General features: G+C 41.8%; 2 protein-coding genes and 1 long non-coding RNA gene across 5 annotated transcripts in view; 1 reads left to right on the top strand and 2 right to left on the bottom strand.

Moving 5' to 3' along the window:
• RBM25 (RNA binding motif protein 25) overlaps positions 1-13214 on the bottom strand; it is a 32963-nt gene extending 19749 nt beyond the window's left edge. For both annotated transcript variants that reach the window (XM_062577087.1, XM_062577088.1), the window contains exons 1-6: positions 13023-13214; positions 5668-5788; positions 3431-3480; positions 1792-1962; positions 1398-1455; positions 245-405 (exon numbers count right to left, since the gene is read on the bottom strand). In XM_062577087.1, coding sequence (XP_062433071.1) covers positions 245-405; positions 1398-1455; positions 1792-1962; positions 3431-3480; positions 5668-5773 — 546 coding nt within the window. In that variant the 5' untranslated portion in view covers positions 5774-5788; positions 13023-13214. The remainder of the gene's footprint in view (positions 1-244; positions 406-1397; positions 1456-1791; positions 1963-3430; positions 3481-5667; positions 5789-13022) is intronic.
• Positions 13215-14661: 1447 nt separating this feature from the next.
• On the bottom strand, positions 14662-19071 carry LOC134141387 (uncharacterized). The gene is made up of 3 exons (XR_009958613.1): positions 18782-19071; positions 17327-17395; positions 14662-15689 (listed from the first exon to the last, which is right to left on the bottom strand). It is a non-coding gene; the product is annotated as an uncharacterized LOC134141387 (long non-coding RNA).
• Positions 18256-20375, top strand: part of ZFYVE1 (zinc finger FYVE-type containing 1) — a 28629-nt gene continuing 26509 nt past the window's right edge. The window contains exons 1-2 of one of the 2 annotated variants that reach the window (XM_062577603.1): positions 18256-18688; positions 19755-20279. In XM_062577603.1, coding sequence (XP_062433587.1) covers positions 19779-20279 — 501 coding nt within the window. In that variant the 5' untranslated portion in view covers positions 18256-18688; positions 19755-19778. Of the gene's footprint in view, positions 18689-19386; positions 20280-20375 lie in introns of both variants that reach the window. The other variant, XM_062577602.1, reaches the window with a different exon arrangement.

Genomic DNA, 20375 nt, shown 5'->3' with positions numbered 1-20375 from the left:
TTGTGAGTAGGTTTACCCAAGCATTGTAGTCAACATGGTAAAAGTTTTCCAGAGCGCTCACAAACTGGGAGCTTACACTTCACTGTCTTTCAGTGCATCTTCAGACTATTAATGTGTTTTTTGCAAAATCCTGAAGTGAATTAAGGACAGAGACAGGAATAGAATCTAAAAGACCTGCTTGCAATCCGATCTAGCAAGTAAGTCACAATGCCAAAATAATACAAATCACATATGATATACATACCCCATTAGAGGCCTTTTTCTTTGCTTTCCATTCATCTAGCTGAGCCTTTGTCTTTGCATCAACTTTGACTAGTAGCTTCTTCTCTCCAATCTGGAGGTCATGGAGTAGTCTCAGCGCTCTTAGTGTGGACTCTGGTTCTTTGTATTCACAAAAGCCAAAGGCTAAAATAGATGATTGAAATGAAATATAAAAGGTCAAAGCTCTTCAGGTAATTTATTTTGGAAAAAAAAAATGTTTTGAATTATTAAACTTTTGAAATAAACATTTCTGTTTTTTTGACCCAGGAATACACATCATAAAAAAGACAATCAAAAAAAAAAAATCATTCACTGCATTAATCTTTGACATGATCAATGGTCCAGTGAACAGAATGAAACATACACTGTGCTAGTAAGCCTTTTGACATGACTTTCTAAACTAAGGAAATGTAGTCTGTATGATGGCACAGCAGAGCTGCAATTATCTGAAGACCGAGGATGTCAACCAATAGTTCATTGTTAAACTAGAAGGATATTTCAAATTGAGTTCTTCACAATAGTTAAAGAAAGTTGTAAATAGATGAGAAAAAGACCTTAAGAAAAAAAAAAAAAAAAGATACAGCAAAAAGTTGAAGATATTGATTAAAAATAAGAGACATTCTAATCAACCTACAGCAGCAAAGAATAGTAATCAAAATGTTTCCTTTATCCATTGAAGACAGACCAAGGTGGGGAGTGGAAAGTCAGCTCAATTTGGGGAAAGGGAGAGAAGATAAATTAGGTTGGATATTAGGAAAACCACCTTAGCAGTTAAGCATAATATCTGGTAAAGGAATAGATTGACTAACAGTGTTGCAAATCTCCACAGGTCCAGACTAGCAAACCTCTCCTGGGGACAGTCTGTAAACCCTTGAAGGCCTCAGAACAGAAAGTTGAACCTCCAAGAAACATTCTGACTGAATTTTTCTCCCCCCCCCCCCCAGTATTTTCTGTCCTTGGAATCAAGAAAGAAAGTGTGAAGTGTTTACTAGGAAGTATTTAGCAGTTAAGGTATATAATACCTGTCTTAATCTGTGAAATATTAGGATAGAAATGCCTCAGACATACATTTGAAAACCTGACAAGTAAGACAAACAAGAGTCTGACCAGAGATTATGAAAAGCATGAACATTTACCTTGAAGTTTTCCGGATGCTCCCTGTACTCTCTTCCAACTCAAAACTAAGCCGCATTTCTGCATTAAAGATAAATATCATTAAATATTATGTATTGTTTGTGTTCAAATCATTAAAAAAAATCTTAATTACTTGCAATTACTGTTGTAAAGAAAACAATGTGAAAGGATAAATACTGCTAGAAATAATGTATATCTGTCCAATGACATATACAGCTTAAAAAAAAAAAAAAAAAAAAAGCTGTGCTCTTCAAATACTTACTGACTTAAAACTCAACCCACTATTCCAGTCTGTGGAACTAATTCTACTTTCAGTTTCAACACATTACTTGTTAGTAGTCATTACTTTATTCACCAGAAAGCAATAAAGTTTAAAAAGCAGTCCAATGCACTTACTGCTAGAAGCTGCCGTATGAGCATATCTGAGGCCTTCTCAGAAATGTTGCCTACAAAAACGGTGGTAGTGGGGCCACTGTTTTCATCATTTTCTTTGTTCTTTAAGCCAGGGTGTTCTTTTCTGGCTCCCAAATGTTTTCCAACCATAGACACTGTAGTAGGAACTAACACCTAGAAAGAGGAGAAGTTATTAAAAAAGTGGGTTCTCCCCCCTCCCCATAGTTGTAAGAAAAGATTTAATCCACAAGACAAAAGAATTGGGAATTGTATTTCAGAATTAAGTTTGCATACGAACGTTAGGCTTATGAAGTGAGACAACATAAACGGCTCAGATTAACACTTTACATAGCCCAAAAGAAATTGCCACTTTCTGGTAAAGTAAGGCAGGAAAAAAAAATCCCCGTGATTGTTGCTGCTGAAGGTATCAAGGTAAGCACACAACATCAGACATTTGACTTATGGAAAGCTGAAGTACCTCACCTAACAGTGTACTGGATTCTTAAAAAAAAAAAAAAAAAAACACAGAAAAGTAACTGACAAATAAAAGGCCTCAAAGGACTCATGACAAGTCTTAAAAGCTTTCACAAAGGGAATAAACGCTATTGCTTTACTTAATCAATACACAACCCATTATAATGGTCTCTTGCTTTGGTTAAGGATGAACTATTTGCAAAACAGATCATATAGAGACAGGCATGATCATTTGTTCCAGTTTGTTGCACCTCTCCTTCTACCTGACTGTTCATATGCAATTTAATGCCTTTTCTCAAAGTTCTTTCTAAAAGCATCACTTTTTACTAAAAATAACTTCCAGGACTGTGCATAATGCATTTGTTTCATCTTGGTCTTAAATACACTGGTTACTTTGAGCATATTCTTGTGTAACAGAATGTGAGCTATCCAAAATGTAGTATTTTAGGGAAATTTCACTTCCACAAAATTATAAAAATGGTAATTCACTTTGAAGTCAAGAAGCAACCTTTATACCCTAAAGAGACCATTTATTTTCATAAATTAGAAAACATCTTTCCATTTAGAAAGTGGAACTAGAAGATCTTTTTTTCATATTCTCCTCTGTAGGTGTGTATTGCATGCAACTCTTCCTTCCCATACAACATGGTCACAGAGGATTGGTTTGTAAGCTGGCCAGCACACACCTTCCTAGCCAATTCAACAGTGCAGCACAATGCCCTTATAAACCTGGATCAAGTGATGCCTCCAGAGAACTCTGCTGGGTCAGTGATCTTGAAAGTAAGAGATTTTGGAACCTAACTGTACTGCATAGCAAGACCATGCGTGACCATGAGGTACCTTTACTTAAAACACTATTTGAGAAAAGTAGATCTTTTTTTTTTTTTTTTTTTTTTTTTTGGGGGGGGGGGGGGGGGAGGCGGGGGAGGAAGTAATTGCTTCAGTACTACAGCTAGTAAGTCCAGACAGGCTTTCAAGCTTTGTCCATGTCAGAAATTAGCACAGTATTAGAACTGCTGCATTCAAAACTAAGCATTTTCTTTCAAAATATGAATTCCCATGAAACACAGCAAAATACAAAAATATTATTATGACATCTACTAAGAAGTATGAAAGTTTTACTCTCAATTTTATTTTCCTATCATTTCATCCCCAGTATAATACTTACAGTTGGAGCAGGAGCCATAATGCCCATTGGTACAGGAATCATAGGGGTCCCTGAAAAAAACAAGACATTAAAATTAAAGTGCCATATTAATATAAATTAACCAACTGCAGACATGATTTCCAAACCAGAAAACAATTCTGGTCAAATAAGAACTTCACAGTATTGAATACTGCCAGTAATTCCTAAGCATTCAAGCATAGCTCAAGTATACTACACAGCAAGCAAGTTCTATCATGTTCTCATTTTAGTTTCTTCGCTCCTCAGAAGCAAATTTATTTTCAAAGAATATTCAGACCATTCTGCCTAAAAAACAGCTGTACAATGAATGAGACAAGAAATGCCATAAATAGAGAATAAAAGCAGCCAGAGTCCTACAACCTCATTCCTAAATTGATAAATTCTCATAATGCAATCTACTCTGCACGCAGTTTGAGGCTGAGGTCCTACAAAGGATGCCTACCAGTTTCACACTATTTACAGAATAGCTTAATATGGGTCACATAGAAAACTTCAATCTAGAAGCTTCATGCCTGCTAAACACTTGGCTTTGCAGTCTTTAAAAACTATATTTTATCGGTGAAACCATGCACTCTCCCCCCTACCAGATTCACTGGCAGCCTTAAGTACTATTATGTGAACTAATATCTGGTCATTATAAAGGCTGTTATTCTTTGCATGCCAACTGCTAGAGATGTTAAAAGATATTAACTGACACTATTTCACAGCTACTTGCTCGCCTGTAAAACAAACAAACAAAAAAATTTGAGAATCAAGAACACTGAAGCCAATCTCACGTTCTTCAGAGAAATATCTTCTGAGGACCCTTAGGTCCTCTCTTTGTTCTATGCAAATTTTCTCCATCTTTCATTCTCGATCATTCCCTTTTGACCCCTCCCTTCTTACCCCTTACTGCTATATCCGTTATCCTGACCAAACTTCTTCTACAACCTACTATTCCTGGGCTCATTCCCTGCTTTTCTCTTACCTTTAGTCTCAAAACAAGGTAGCCAGTTTTGGGAAGATTAGAAGGAACGAGCAACGTGATAGTAAGTTTACAAGATGCATAGAATAGAATGAAAGAAAAGTGTGAGACTCAGGAGTGGAGACAAGCCATATAAAAAGCAACAAAGGAAAGAGAAAAACAAAAGCAAAGAATTTTTAGGTGGTTTAGCCTTTTAAATCAAATTGGCTTCTGAAAGTCAAGCAATAGCAAGTTTCCAACAAACACTACTAATCCATACATAAGACAGCAGAAGATGGAATTCAAAGTCTGATGTACTACACAATGGAAAAAGACACAGATATTTCACACGAAGCAAAAGGAAAGTAGCTGTATCGTCTCCAGGCGCCATTAATGTATAAAACTGTAATAACATTAAGGTAGAACTCCTGAGGGAGGAAAAGTTTTGCAGAGCGTATTTTGCTCCACTTAAGATTCTATCCATACTTGACTGCCAAATTAAACCAAATTATGTCAAACTTTTCATATCAGAGATCTTGTTTGTTCCTTATGAAGTCCACAGTATCTGCTAAGCCTCCAAACATAAAAAAAAAATGCCACAGTAAGAGTGAAAACTGAATACAGAACCCACAAGCTTCAACAGAACATTGCATTATGGGGGTAACTCATTCTCTGATGTTTATCATGTTTTATGGTATTAAAGGGTACAAAAACTGTTGTGCGTCTCACAGGAAGCATCTAACACAAGAACAAAAAAAAAAAATTTTTTGTTTACATTTTTAATTCATATTTAAGTAAGCAGTAGTGACTGTATTCAACCACTAGCTACCAAAGTTGAAGATTCTCTGAAAGTTTTCACACCACAAAAGCTCAGTATACCAAGCGTTTCCAACGGCTGTAATGGCCTGTTTGAAAGGAACTGAACATCACAGTCTGCTGTCAAAGCAGTGATACTTAGATTAACAAACATTAACAAAAATTACTACCTAGCTTCAGTTTTGAAAGAAAGGGCAGACGCACAGTGACATCTCTAATGTCAGTATGGGGCACTGCCTCTAATGGTTTTCATTTCTGGTCATATATAGCAACGTAAAGGTAAACTAGAGGAGCTTGCTTATATGACAGACGTTCTGTGGGAAAACCAGAAACTTGCTTCTAATGTACATCAATTAGTGTTACTGAAATACATGAAGACAGAGTAACTTTTGTAGTAACAGTTCAGAATAACAAAGGGTAATTTTTTTCTACAACAGCTCCATATAGTAACATAACTTACCAGGAGGCACAGGTGGAGGAAAGCCAGGAAACTGTGGAGGTGGAATTCCAGGGGGAAGTGTTGGGATTCCCATAGGAGGGCGATTCAAATGAGGTGGAAAAGACATTCTTACAGTTGCAATCTATGAAAAAGATAGAAAAAGGAAACATTGCACTAGTGAGATCCCAAACATGCTTATCAATTACACTGCCGTTGTAATTCATCTGTAATGATTTTAAATATTTAAATAGACATTCACCTACAAACTGAAACTACTTTAACTCCCCTTTTCCCCAGCTGAGCATTAAGTCACAGACTTAATAGATGCCTTCTTTCACAATGAAAAATAGCACTTCCTGCAGAGTGTTTCAAAATGAACAAAAAAACAAAACTATAACTGACCTCTCATACTAATGTTTCACAAAGAAAGTCTGTAGTCAACGAGTTTCTTTAAAAATAAAGCTTTTCTCCTCAGTGTGTGAGAACAGAAGCAACCTTGGAATTCACTTTTCAATAAGCCAAGTAGCTCTCCTGCATAAGAGATGATCACTCATAAAATAGATGTGGAATGAAATAATGAGATAACGATTTGGGACACCCTGATGCTCAACATTGATAGGAATTTTATTTAACAATAAAGACATTGCAGAATTTCCCAAATTCCAGTCCAGAGGTAGTTAAAAGCTTGGAGGAGGATTCTACAATCTATTTTTAACTTCCCATTTCCTGTGTCTCCTAGCTCAATTTGTCCAATAGCTGATGAGCTGAGGTTTAACATGCTAGCACAGAGAGTAAAAACATTTTATTATTTGCTCATCAGATGGTTATTGTTATGTACATATTACTGACCCTGTCACAGACACTAGCCAGTAAAAAAAATGAGAGCACTCTTAACAAAACTAACAAGGCATATATTCTTTCTCCCAATATTATCTCATCAGCCTTACATGGTCAAGTCTTTAAAAAGGCTTGACCCTCTCAGTTACTACTCATGAACATTACTGCTGAAAGCAACACTAGCTAAATCTTTGCATTCATGCCTGTGAAAACACACTTGGCATACTAGTATTTTGTCATAAGCCTACAGATACATTTACTGTGCAGTGAAGAAGCAGGAGAGTAACTTCAGACATACTGAATTATGTGGATACTAATCAGAAAGACACAGTATCACAGATGACAGTAGTCCAGCTAGCTATCTAAGCAAACATCTGGGTTTCTCAAAGGGCTATACAGCCTGCATTATAACCTACAGTACCGTATCTCCACTGCAACCGTTTTTGAAACAGGCAATCACAAGTCAAAACCAAGGCAGAAGGGTTCTGAGAACAAGAAAAAGAGTTATGATAAACAAAATTCTGACACATGGAAAGACTTATAGACTGGAAGATACTTTCCCCAGCTTCTTGGAACCAAACACGAAAGAAACAGGAAACAAAAGCATCGCTGGAGACAGATGTGCCTTCCATACATGTACAAGAGCAAGTAATTAACAAAACTCTCTTAAATTGGTATTCTACCACGTTAGTAGATACTTTTTTTGAACTCTTTTAAATGTAAAAGAGTCTTTTATCATGTAGCAAAATTTTATTCTCAGACTCAAAACATTGAGACATAAATACATGCAGTGGACTAGAGAGAAGGAAAGGGAAGCCCAAACTTATTTGCCAGTAATACTTTTGAGGTCTAGAAAGTATTTATTCAAGAAGAACGCATATATGACTCTATAGTATAACTCAACCAAAGACAAATCTGAACATCAGAAGAACACGAGAAAAAGTTAATTAAAGACTATCAGGAAACTTACTTTTACTTTCGCTTCTTTTTAAAGACAATTACAAGAGCGACTGTGTAGCATTCCTCAACTTTCCACCAGAAGAGATAAACACTCCTGTGATACAAGGTCAAAGATGGTGGAAGAACAAGGTAGCAAATTCAGACACTCCTCCAACAATCCAATAAAAACGTGTTTTATAGATTATTATTCAATATAATAAACAGAAACACTCTCTGTCCCTTAGAAACAATATGCTTAAATACACACCTTCTTTCTGCCTTCCTTCAACTTTTAAATTGAATGGGCAAAAAAAAAAAGAGCTGTCAAGATTTCCTGCCAAAACAGTTTATTTTGAAGAACACAGTTGATGTTTCTTTTCAGAATATGTGCGTATCAGGTGATATTCCTCTAGAATCTGAAGCCTGGGTGGGACACCACCTTGGTATCATTACTTTAATCTTTTTCACAAAAAAAAAAACCCAAACAAACAAACAAAAAACACCCTAGAAAAGGGAAAACGCAGATCTTATTTCTTTAGGTAGCTCTCAGTTCCTGTCTATACTGAAAGCTGGAGGACAACTGGACAAAATTCAATGGAGTTTTGGGACAAGATGGTAGACAATAGATCACTGGGTTTAAGCTGATTCCGAACAGGCTGCAGCAGCATTACATAATCTGAGGTCCACAAAACATTAAAATATGGTCTGTAAAATGAACAAGAACGGCTTGGAAGTAATTCTCTAAGCTGCCTGTAGGTGCAGCTAGTTCTCTTGCTGTGATGAGCACTTCAACTGAGACACCATTTTGGGCTGTGTGTATGTCTAGGGACCAAGAGGTTAAAAGTTCCTTCAAGTTAAAAAAAAAAAAAAAAAAAAAGTTGAAAAATGTGCAACTTAATGGATCTTATATATATATGTGTGTGTGTATATATATATATGCAAATAAAACATTTTAAAATTTGAGATCAAAAGTTTAGCACTCAGTAATTGTTACTACTTAACCTTGTTCCTTTGAGGAATAACAATCGATCAAGTTTAGTTTTCCAGTTTTCTAGTCAGACATGTGAAACGTACTACTATATACATAGCTTAAAGAAGTCATCAACTTGAAGCACTATATTCTTCCCCCCCCCATATTTATAAGGCTATTTTCACAACAGCTAGGAAGCTGTTCTGACACTGAAAACCATTAACACTAAAGAAAAGCTTGGTCTTTCTTGCTCCTGTAACTACTGACAGGAAACTGGCAAAGATAAGCGTTTAATTCTATTTCTATTCTATTAAAAAACAGAGCAGCAACAGGTACCCTGACTGAAACTGCTCACTGGAGAAGTGAAGGATGTAAATCAGAGGGTGAGAAAGACGCACGTACTTCTCTGTAGCAGCCAAGAGGCTGCAAGGAAGGAAAACGAGTAGAACAATTCTTCTGTCAGCAATTAAAGACGATAGAAGAAAAGCACATACTCTTCCAGCAGAGATGCTACAGCACCTCAGACGTTTAAGTACAAACTAAGGGTTAAGTATGGAAAATTAAGAGATGTTAAACTGGGCCTAGCGAGAACATTCCTGCAGATATCAGAAACCTTATTCTGAACTCTTCTGCAGACTGTCCTACCACCCTGCTAGTGCAGTGCTCAGTATCCAACACATTTATTGTGGTCACAGTATTGTACGTGGTCACCTTCAGATTTCCCCAAAATATACAAGTGTGCAAGTAAGCAATTAAATAGTCCTGAAATACTTAAAAAACTCATTTGACTTATCAAAATAATATCTCAAGCAAAGTTAGATGTAAGATGCAGCTATCAAGAGTGCTGCTTAAATAGCAGCACTTTAAAAGACAGATTAGCTTTTGTGAATCTTTACAGTGGTTAGAAAGATAAAACTGTAAGAAAAACAGTCAGCATCTAGTGTAACGCTATTCCAAATACTGCAATAATACGACATCTATACCACTCAAAATGATGGATTTATGTCAGGATTCTGACTCAAAGCATAGTCAACTTAGGCTACATTTACATCAGCAAACGGGAAAGCACAATAGGAGCGAATCTTTTGAGTCAAATGGATGGAACTGAGAGCACAATATCCACACTACATGTTTTGAGGGGGGTTCTATTTATTTCAGATTTACTCTAGTCTGCTCCAGTGGACTGACTGCCCATTAACAGTTAAAAGTACATTTTTCAGTAATTTTCATCTGAAAGGAATCCAGTTCATCCATTGTAATAATGCAAACCAACGTGAATAAAAGCTGGCTAAGTGGGCTGCCTGGGAGATTTGCTTCAAAAGCTTGCTCCTGATCTGAGCTAACACACTACTGCAGGTGCACACTTTATTACCCTTGGGCAGCTTTTCTAAGCTGCAGATTAACAATGCCATGGATGGCAAAATATCTAAGCTTACTCTAAGCAGAACCAGCTCAAATCCCACTTGAATTATTAGCTACGGCAAGTACGACACAAAAGCAACTATAACAGTCCAAGTTCAGTTTGGGTCTAGGAGTTCAGCAGCTATCGTACATGACTCTTCTGAGTTAATAACCCCTGGTGGAACTAAGCTGCATACAGAGACAGCTGCTTCAACTTTATAAAACCTCAGAGAATAGAGAAATACCCATATATCCCTAAAGTCAGGTAAGGTCCACTGAGACTTATTAATTCTGATTCAGTGCTATTCCTACTGGACCTGAGCTCTGAATACTAAAAGCATTCTAACTCTGAAACAGAACCACACAAGCTCACGGGGCTAGCCCGAGGGCAGGCTGAAGTGCGTGAGACTCTATAGAATTCACATTATATGAAATGATGGCTATGGTCATTCAAACATTGCTATCTCATGCTTCTGTACTATCTCTGGCCCTCAGAAGACCCAGTAAGATTGGAGTGACCATATGAAAAGCTTTAACAGTGCAGCAGGGACAGTATACATATTTTATTTTTTTATATACATATAACATATACACACACTAGCCTTTTAACATATTTTCTGATTTTCTTTTTTTTTCTTTTTAATAATGACAAAGATACATGTCATAAATAGAATGCAAGTTTATTAAATATCACTGGTAACTAATATATTTTAAACTGTCAATCCTACCTCCTACTCACAGCAGCCATCTTACATCTACCAGTGTCACATGATTAAACTAATTAGTATTTATAACTGTTTCTACAAGCTGTAACTTTTTTCTTTTACTAGAACTTACAAAACATTTTGTAACCATTTTCAGAACAGTTACATCCATATGAAACAGGCAGTTACAATACTTACTGCTGAGCTACAGTTATACTAAACAAGGTTGAAATTAATCAGAATAATCTTGCAAGTATAAACAGGCTTGATGTGCTTTAAGAATAAACACATGATGTGTCATAACAGCAGTGACAGTATGGCTAATCTAGCTTTTAGAATTTAAGAATTTAAGTCTGATTTTAATTTATCTTCAACATTTTTCCAATTCAATCCTTCAGCATGGCAAAAATCTGTATATTTATTCTAGAATAAGTTGTGCAAAACAGATGAATAGCTGGTTCTTTAAATAAGGGAAGGGTAAGTGCAAAACATTTTTGGATCTTTTATTAACTAATTTAAAATCAGCTTTGACTCTAATTCTAACCTCTGGATTACTACAAGAGTCCATGACAAAATCTGGAATCTGTAACTATGAGGTCTATAAAACTACACTATATAATACCACAATGGTTAAAGATATGTTACACCAACATATTTGATTTGAACACCTACATTTCACTAAAGTAGCCACGGAAAAGCTCTCATAAATAAAAATGTTTTAATGCTTTTAAAGAATAAGGCTAAATTTATTATGAATGTTACAGGCTTTCAGCATTCAGTTCTAACATCTGTATCTATGCAGCATCACAGAGCGAGCAATAATTCCTTCTAAGTTATAAAGTATTTTATACATTTTGCATCATATCAGAGTGTTCAGTTGAGTACCAAAAACATTTTAAGAAACAATTGCAGAAAATGTATGGGATAAATAAGCCTTTTAGTGATATTACACAGGCTTTTATGTCACACTGTATAAAATCTATGGACTTTTAAGTCATTCTTTAAGTCATTTAAGCCATATAAAATAACTAAACCTACAGTTTGTCACCAGAGATACTCCTTGTATTACTGATACAAACAAATGATACCTTATAGAAGTCTTTTTTTTTTCAAGCCAGCTGACCCTCTCATTGAAGGATATCCAACACCTTCTCATACAACTCCACAGCTTTCTCTAAATTTGCCTGCAAGCTACACAAAGCACCATCATCAAATACAAAAGCCAAGATAAAAAAAGCCAATACCAAGATAAAATAAACAGAATTGAAGTGTACTTATTTCCAATCAAAATTAGCATTTGCTTACACTTGACAGAGATGATCTAGAAGTGTTCAGTAACTGCCATCAAGTATGCTGCATCCCCAACTATTATTTTGTAATGTCTAAAAACACAATGCACTTACTGAAACCAACAGACGTATCTTTTTGAAAATGCCTTACATGGGGTTCTGCCAAACATGACACCAAAACATTAAGAACTTCAGTTTTGCTCCTAATTCTGTGCCTGTGTAAAGTGCTATTTGAAGCGACTCTCCACCCTAACCTTGCTCTCATTCATTCTTCTTGAAACAGAAAAACAGCCGTGGGATCACGACACTTGCATGAATAGGCGCTCAAGAGAGAAAAACAGACAAATGCGAAGGGCTAAGACAACTCTCTCATAATGAACTAAAAAAAGTCTGTGCTTGCTTCTTTAAGTCTGTTTCAGACTGCCTCCTGTAAATGCAGATACAGTGTACTAGTAGTAATTCTTTCCCGAGCCACAAAACAACTGAAAATGTGGGCACGTGCATTATGCATTTTGATCAGAACAGCAGGAATACTACTCAGTTCTAAGATTTCATCTCCTGTAAGTCCTGCTATAAAAATAATTAAAAAAAAAAAAAAAGTGCGTTCTGGATAATTACTGATGCATATTTAAACAAAATCCCCTTTTCCTTCAGGTAGGCAAAGATTTTTTCATCATGAGAAAAAAATCTCATCACGCATCACGAGAAAAGCGCGTTAACGCATACACCACCACTGCTACGGACAGGGAGCAACCCCGCCAGGAACGTGACGAGTGCTCAGGCACAAGCTGATAACACACGCTTTAAGGGGGCTACCCCGGCCCGGACCGCGGACACCCGGGGCGCATTTCCTCACCCGTCCCGTCTCGCCGGCGCGCCGCAGCCTCCGGAGGCGGCGGCGCCCAACCCCGGGCCCCGGGGCAGTTCCAGCGCGGGCGCCCCCGCGGCCCGGCGCCGGGCGGAGCCGCTCCCCGCCGCGCGCCGGGCCAGGAAGCGGAAGGCCCCGCCGCCGCCGCCCGCCCGCCAGCGCCGCCCCGAGGCCGCGCTCCCTCCCGCCCCCGCGCCGCCTCCCCGCCCCGGCGAGGCGCGGCGAGGGGCACGGGCGCCTCCCGCCGCGCCGCGGGCGCCGAGCGCGCGGCAGAGCGGCGCTGCCCCGGCCCGGCCCGGCGCCTCCTCTCAGCGGGCGGCGGAGGCGCCGCCGTCCCTCCCGTCGCCCCGCAGCCCCGCGCTGCTCACCCTCCGTCGCTGAGGGGCAGGAGCCGCGTCGGGAGTACCGCCTCGGCCCCTCCTGCACGCGCAGGCCGGAGATGGCGCTGGGGAACGGGGGCGCCGCCGCCTCTCGCCGCGCTGGGAGGCCTCGGGGCGCCGCTAGGCCGCGAACACACCGCGCCGAGGCAGAGCCGCCGCGCTGCGCTGGGGTCATGTGAACCACCCCTTCCGTCAGCGGCCCGACCTGCCCCGCGCCGCGCGACCATAGAGCCGCGCCGGCCAGAGCGCCCTCTCGCTCCTCGCCCAGACATAGCGCGCTCAACCATAGAGCGCCCCGGCTAGAAGGGCCGAGAGAGAAAAAAAGGCGTTCGGGCCGCCGCCATGTTTGTGGGGGCCGGTCCCGCGGCCGGCCCGGGCCGCGCCATCTTGAGGTCGAGCGCTGCCGCCCGGGGCTTGCTGGCGCCGCTGGCTGCGGGCCCCGGCGGCCGCGGGCCGCTCCCCGGGCGCCGCGCTCGGTGTGCGTGGCCACCTCGCGGGACACAGCCGGGCGGGCAGCCTTCCTGCTGCCGGCGCTGCGGAAGGCTGCTGAGGGAACACGTGCTTCAGCTGCCTGACGGCTTACCAAGTTTTAAGGGTCTAGAAAGCTAGTGAGCGATCCTGCTGTCAGCACAGATGTGTATGTGCCGTGCAAAAGGCTGCATCTCAGCTGAAAAATCTCTAAGCATTCAGGGATCAAAAAGAGCAAACAATGCCCCTCCGAGGCAGGCAGACCCTCAGCAAAAAGACATCTTTGTACTGGTCCTAGCCGCAGTCTGCTAGTGGTACTTTCCCTGCCCTACTTCCAGCGGCTAGACTACATTAAAAGACACTTCAAAATGTGTGCATCCTCCCAACATTACTTATAAGAGAGTAATTGCTCTATTTACCACAACGATGGCAAGCAATTGTGAATGGGAAGAGGAAGATTGTGAATGGAATGAAGGCAGTCTCGCAGACCATCACGAAGCAGAGCACAACACGAGTATGTGTCAAAGCTGTTCAAAACATTCTGGACTGGCTAGGGAAAAAAGCTTATTATTTCTGTATTACATTTTCCTTGTTTATGGAGGCTGTATTAAAAATGCTCAAAGATCAAACCTGATGGCAAATGATCTTTACAAATATCACCAGCTACCTGTAACGGCAAAAAAAGCATTCAAAGCAGACCCTGCTAACTACCTGAATGTGAGGCAGGCAGAGCTCACAAAATGGACTTTGTATGTGCTACTGAACAGTCAAAAAGCGAGTTGAAACTGGGGTCCTGTTCATCACCTTGCTTTGCCAGATGTTTACATGCAAAGTTAAAAATTTTAGTAGTAGATATAGGAAATATTTCAAGACTGAAAGCAATTTCTTCCTCTTTTAGAAACAGCATAATTGTTTCCCATTAATTACAACTCATTCCATACAGCTTCTGGCTACTATTAATCTTTCAAACAAATCATAAATATTTATACTTATTTAGGTAAATATAGTTCTCATTTTGCATTTTGGAGGAAACCCAAGGTAAGAGGAAAGGACAGACAAAGAATCTTCCAGGTTTCATGTTTCTATGCTATTGTATGAAATGAAAATTATTATCTACTTGAAAAAGAAATGTGAAATCCAATCTCACTTGTATTGCTTTAACATGCCTTTTTATTTACAGGGAAAAATCACAAAGGTTTCCTTGACCTAGATGTTCATCTTTTTTATTTAACCAAATAAATTCTGCATTTACGCTCCTTATTCATATCATACACTTTAGTCTTCAGTATCCTTTCTAACCAAACAAGAAATTGCATCACAAGAATCCAGTAAAGCTGTTACTTTCACATCTCTGCTCTTTCTGCTATCGTTTTAGAATTATCTATCCCTAAACCTATCCATCAATGTTAGATTTTTACTTTAATTGTGAAACTGTTAGGATCCCATTTTCCAGATACCGATCACAGTTCACTTTATTCAGTTACTAGCTGTAGGCTTCAGAGTTTGATGCTGAAGCTGATCAGGAGTCCAGTAAGGAGACCTTTAAAAAAAGGCCAAAAATAAGAACCGTCACTTACTATGTTTGCAGACTGTTTTGAATTTCAACTGTGATAAACCATTCCAAACATGTTAGGCAGCATCTCGGGGTGCAAATTTCAGATTGTTTCTACTCAGCATAACATTTTAAATGTTTTATGGCAGGAACAGAACTCTAGTCTACAGCTCCAAAATAACTGAGTAAGAAGTATCCACTACAACGATGAAGCAGAAGTACCATCTTTTAAAACTGTCGCCAGTCATCAGGATCCTGGATCCCTACCGCCTTACCTGCACTATCCAGTGTGGGTTTCTCTCTCCCTGGCACATCCTATGTTAATCCCATGGAAATCAACAAAAATCATGTACAAGAAGCAGCTGGAAGTAATTTTTGCCTTAAAACAAAATCAAATGATGATTTTTAATGGAGCATATGAATTTAAAAGCTAGGAAGATTAAATCTACATTTAAATCCTGTAAGTATACAGGTGGTAAACAAGGAAATTCATATGAAGGTGGTGAAGAAAAACCTGTGATCAAATCTGTTTTCTGCAGCATTTTGGAACATAGTGTGAAAATAGTCAAGGGGGAAATGGAGAGAATACATAAATCTTCACAGGAGGATCCACATTTGTTCACTTCTCAAATCTCCTAGAAGAGAGAATATAGGAGAACTGACTCTCTGAGATCTAAAGTAAGAGTGAAGGACTTCTTAAAGAGCACACTTGGCTGCTTCATTTTACTGGCATATATTTAAAGGGCAGCCTAAAACCTGACTGTGACAGGAAAACACAACTTGGACCCAAGCACAGAGACACCACATAAACTTCATATTCCAGGAGGGCCAGTGCTGCACTTTATCTTTCTAAGAGAGAGGTAGAAAACAGTGGGGGCAGAAAGTTTAAGCTTTACCTAGAAAGAAATAACTAGCACAGCTATGTACTTTTTATAGGATATAATATTTTAAATAAAAGTAACTTTTGAGTGTATTTTTGTTAATAATACCACAAAATGAATAATTACATTTTGTATTGTCTTCCCCATACTTTTTTTTTTTTTTTTTTTTTTTTTTTGCCTCTCTTTCTATCACATTATCAATCTAAATACAGCCACTTAGAGGAAGATCTCTTAGAAGCCAAACTCACTGATATGATTCATTTTAAATCTCACAAGGCTATTCATTGGCTCCCTATGGGATAAAACTTTCTACCTCCTATGTATGGAATATATGCACTATACAGAGATTATTCACTCTGAAGACATTTGGCCCAGGAAAGGTTTATATTTACAGATGTCCATTTCATTAATCTGTTTGATTAATCTTTTCTGAAAAAAAAAGAATTAAAATGCCTTATCACAATAGTATGAAACAGAACAGGAAAGAGAATCACTTCCCACCCTTCAGTCATTATCATTAAACTGCACAGAAGAGAAATGGATGAATCATATATGTGCCTAGAAGCACAAACATTTTGTCAATATGTATCACATTTAGATTTCACTCAGACTACATGTAGATCTGTATCACATCACACCTAACCTAGTTAAAACACATTTTCCCTCCTAAGTACAGGCAAAATTTCTGTTCTGCAACACAGAATCTAGTAGAATCAAAAGTACTTCAAACATACACTTGAATTCAGGCACAGCCTTGGAAACAGATAGTTTTAGAAACTTAGCTGATGCCTCATTTCTGTGGTAATGAGGCCTGCTGATATAGCTTTCTGAAGTGATGATACTTCACCTTACAAAAGGTAGGTTAGGTATCATTGCAGTCTATATGGATATCCAGTTATGTAATTTGGTCTCCTCTTGAAATTATTTCTATAGAACCAAACCAAGAGGACCAAATCACACAGCACTTTAAAGCTGCCTTTCAATGGCTATCAATGTGTAAACTTCACTGAAGCAAAACAGCACATCTCCTTCCTGCAATTAGGTAACCATTACTGTTTTGAGCCCACAGTCCAGCCAGTCCAGGTATTTTAGAAGATAAACTGCTGGTTATACTACCACAAAAATATTTTGTATATTATACAAATCATATTCTGCTTGCTTAAGTACACATGCAATTAAAAATGACTTGTCCTTTTGTAGTACCATTCTACCATACCAAAGTGAGCCAAAAGCTCACTGCAGTCATTGCTGGTTCAGATTATTTCCTCTTTTTGTCAGCTCTTGGATTGTCTCTGCATGCTTCCCCCTTCCCCGAACAGTCCACAACAACCCCCTTCCACTCCCACAGTTCCAGTTTCTGACAGAACGACCATCTGCTATTTGGCAGTCACCTGTTTCAGATCTGTGGTCTCTTTCCACTATGCGAACAGTGGAAGTTCACACATTAGCTGTAACCACCTCTGCAAAACAGAAAAAAAAGGGATATTATAATGAATGGTGGCACTGTCTGTCAGGGCTTCCTTAAGTGACTTGACTAGTATACGAAAGTTTAGTGCCCAGCACACTCTCTGAAGGACATGACCTACTTATTTGCAAGACCTCAAGGCCTGGAAATAACAGTGGACAATAAACTACAGGCTGTGCTCCAAGAAGCATAAGAAAAGAGAGCTCCGCTGCGAATTTCATCCCTCAGAGACCAGCTCAGGGGTTCTTCCTCTCCTCTGGGACTGCTGCGAAGGGTGGCCAGCCCGCCTGCCTCCCTGCCAGCCCCAGTCAGGGGGCCTGCCGGGCTCCCAGCGCCACCGAGAACCCGCGAGCCCCAGGGGAGCGGACAAAAACAAAACAAAACAAAAACAAAACAGGAAATGGCGAACGGCCCAGACCCACTGCGCCCTCCGAGGCCACCCCCACGTCAGAGCGCCGGCGCTGCCCCTTCAGCAGCGGCGCGCAAGCGTATTCCCCCTCCCCCCGTCGCCCCAGCCGTTAACGGCGCGCGCCGCCCCCCGCGCGCCAGCAACGCCCCTGCGCGCGCAGCGCTTCCCCTCCCCCGCCCCGGTCACCCGCCGCCGCCCCGGTGACAACGCGCCCAACGGCCGCGCCGCTTCCCGCCCCGCCCAACGGCCGCGGGAGCTCCGCGCGCCACCAGACGCTGTGGCGCGGCGCCGCGGGGACATGCGGTCCGCGGGCGGCACTCGGCGCGGCCGCGCCGGGCGCCCGGACTACAGCTCCCGGCGTGCCCGGGCCGCCCCGCCTCCGCCGCCTTCCCGTCTGCGCGGGGGGAGAATAACCCTGAAGTTCCCCGCGATCAGCTGATCCCGGCTGACAACAAGGGGCGCGGGAGGAGGGCGGCGGCGGCGGCGGCGGCGCGGGTCCTGCCCTGCCCTGCCGGGGCGCCTCGCCTGCATGGTTGGGGCGCGCCGCCGCGGCCCCTGGGGGAGCAGGAGCGGGGCGGCCCCCCTCCCCGGCGGCGCAGGGGAGGAGGAGGAGGAGGAGGAGGAGGAGGAGGAAGAGGCGGCTGGGACCCGACTCCTTAGTCACCGGGTGCCGGCGGGAGGAAGGGGAAGGAAGGTGGCCGCTGGGTTGTAAACAATAGCCCGGCTCGCGGCGCCCCGTTTGCGGCCGCCTTTGTTCCCCGGCGCGGCGCGTCCCGGCCCCCCGCCCGGGAGAAACCCGGGGCTCCCCCGGCCCCCTTCCTTCCCCCCCCCCCAGCCGCTGCTCGGGATAACGAGGAGCCGTGCTCGCCTTAGCCCAAGGTAGGTGCACGGCGCGCAAGCGAGCCCCCGGCTGACAGTGGCGTTACGTAACTAACGCGGAATTGCTGGGAAAAAAAAAAAAAAAAAAAGTACCTGCCCGTCATGTTTGTTCGATTCGCGGTGTGAGAAATGACCGAGCCACAAGTGGGAGCCGTGCCTGCGGGCACCTAACGCACCCGCCTGGCTGCCCGGCGCCAGCAGCTCGAAATAAGCAACCGCTCCCTGCAAGGTGTGCAAAACAACCGGGGGAAAGGGCTCAGCGTGGAGGGGACCGGCTGAGGGTCGGCCGAAAGGCGGGCAGCGCTGCGGATGGAAGGAGCGGGCGGCGGGGGCCGCGGGCGCGCTGAGCGCCCCCGGACAAAGGCGGCGCGGCGGGCCCGGAGCACCGCTCGCTCCGCGGGCCCGTTCTGGCAAGTTGCGCCTAACAGAAAAATCCGTCTCGCGTCAGCGTGGCTGTGGTAACGACTGGTATTCGGCATTGCTAGGAGGAGTCCGCGAAGCTATCTGATCTTGTTTGTCTAGCGAAGTACATCAGGAAAGTCCCCGCAAATAAATACGGTGAACTCTGAAGGAGGAGCTTAGCTGTGGATTGAAAGCAGAGAAATTTCTAGTATTGACACAATCCGCTGTGTGTGTGTACATCTATATGCACTTGTGCGTTTCTAATGCTTTTTTTTTTCCTTTTCCTGTATTGCCAGTTAATCTTATACCACTCAGCTTTAGAGAAATATTTGGACCAATCTGCCGAAGTGCACCAGACTATGTTTTTTTTTCCACATCACTGAAAATACATTATCTAGCTAAGCAGAGGAAGAATGTTTACCAGCATTTGGGTATATAAATAAATGTGACCGGCCACATTGTTTAAGTTTATTTTGGAGTAAGGAAATTTCATCTGCACTTAACATGAGACTCTTTCTGGGAGGCGAGTCAGTGTATGAATCTTACAGAAACATTTATTAGTTCTTTAAGTAGTGACAGAATTCCTGCTATATTTCTTCCCCCCTGTGAAAATACTAGATTTTCAACTGACTTGTATACCTATCATTGTTCAAAACATAAACAGGAAGGAAAAACGTTAAACCTGAAGATGAGCGCCCACACACAAACTGCAGAGAAAGGACAGAACACGACACTCCTGTGCCAGGAAAGCTATGTTTGCAGTGGGACAGATGAAGCAATCTTCGAGTGTGACGAATGTGGGAGCCTACAATGTCAGCGGTGTGAAGAAGAGCTACATCAGCAGGAAAGGTTACGGAACCATGAACGGACCCGTATAAAACCTGGCCACGTCCCTTACTGTGACTCCTGCAAAGGTGCCAATGGGAACATAATGCACGCCAGTATGACAGGATCTAGGCAGAGAGCAGCTGTGAGGTGCCAGGTGTGCAAAATAAACCTCTGTGTGGAGTGTCAGAAGAGAACACATGCTGGGGGGAACAAAAGGAAGCACCCTGTCACCGTGTACCATGCTGGCAAAGCCCAAGAGCAGCAGGAGGAGGAGGAGGGAATGGACGAGGAGACCAAGAGGAGGAAAATGGCAGAGAAAGTTGTCAGTTTCCTCTTAGTAGATGAAACTGAGACGATTCAGGTAAGAACTACTGTGGTTTAGTTCAATGGGCAAGATCCTGTAGTTTCTGTGTTAATCACACCTCATGATAGTCTGTTAGACTAAACTAGTAATGTA

Source organism: Rhea pennata, chromosome 5, assembly GCF_028389875.1.
Source record: "Rhea pennata isolate bPtePen1 chromosome 5, bPtePen1.pri, whole genome shotgun sequence".
NCBI classification, from domain to species: Eukaryota; Metazoa; Chordata; class Aves; order Rheiformes; family Rheidae; genus Rhea; species Rhea pennata.
The sequence above is the reverse complement of the archived record's forward strand: the minus strand, read 5'-3'. Positions and strand labels throughout refer to the sequence as shown.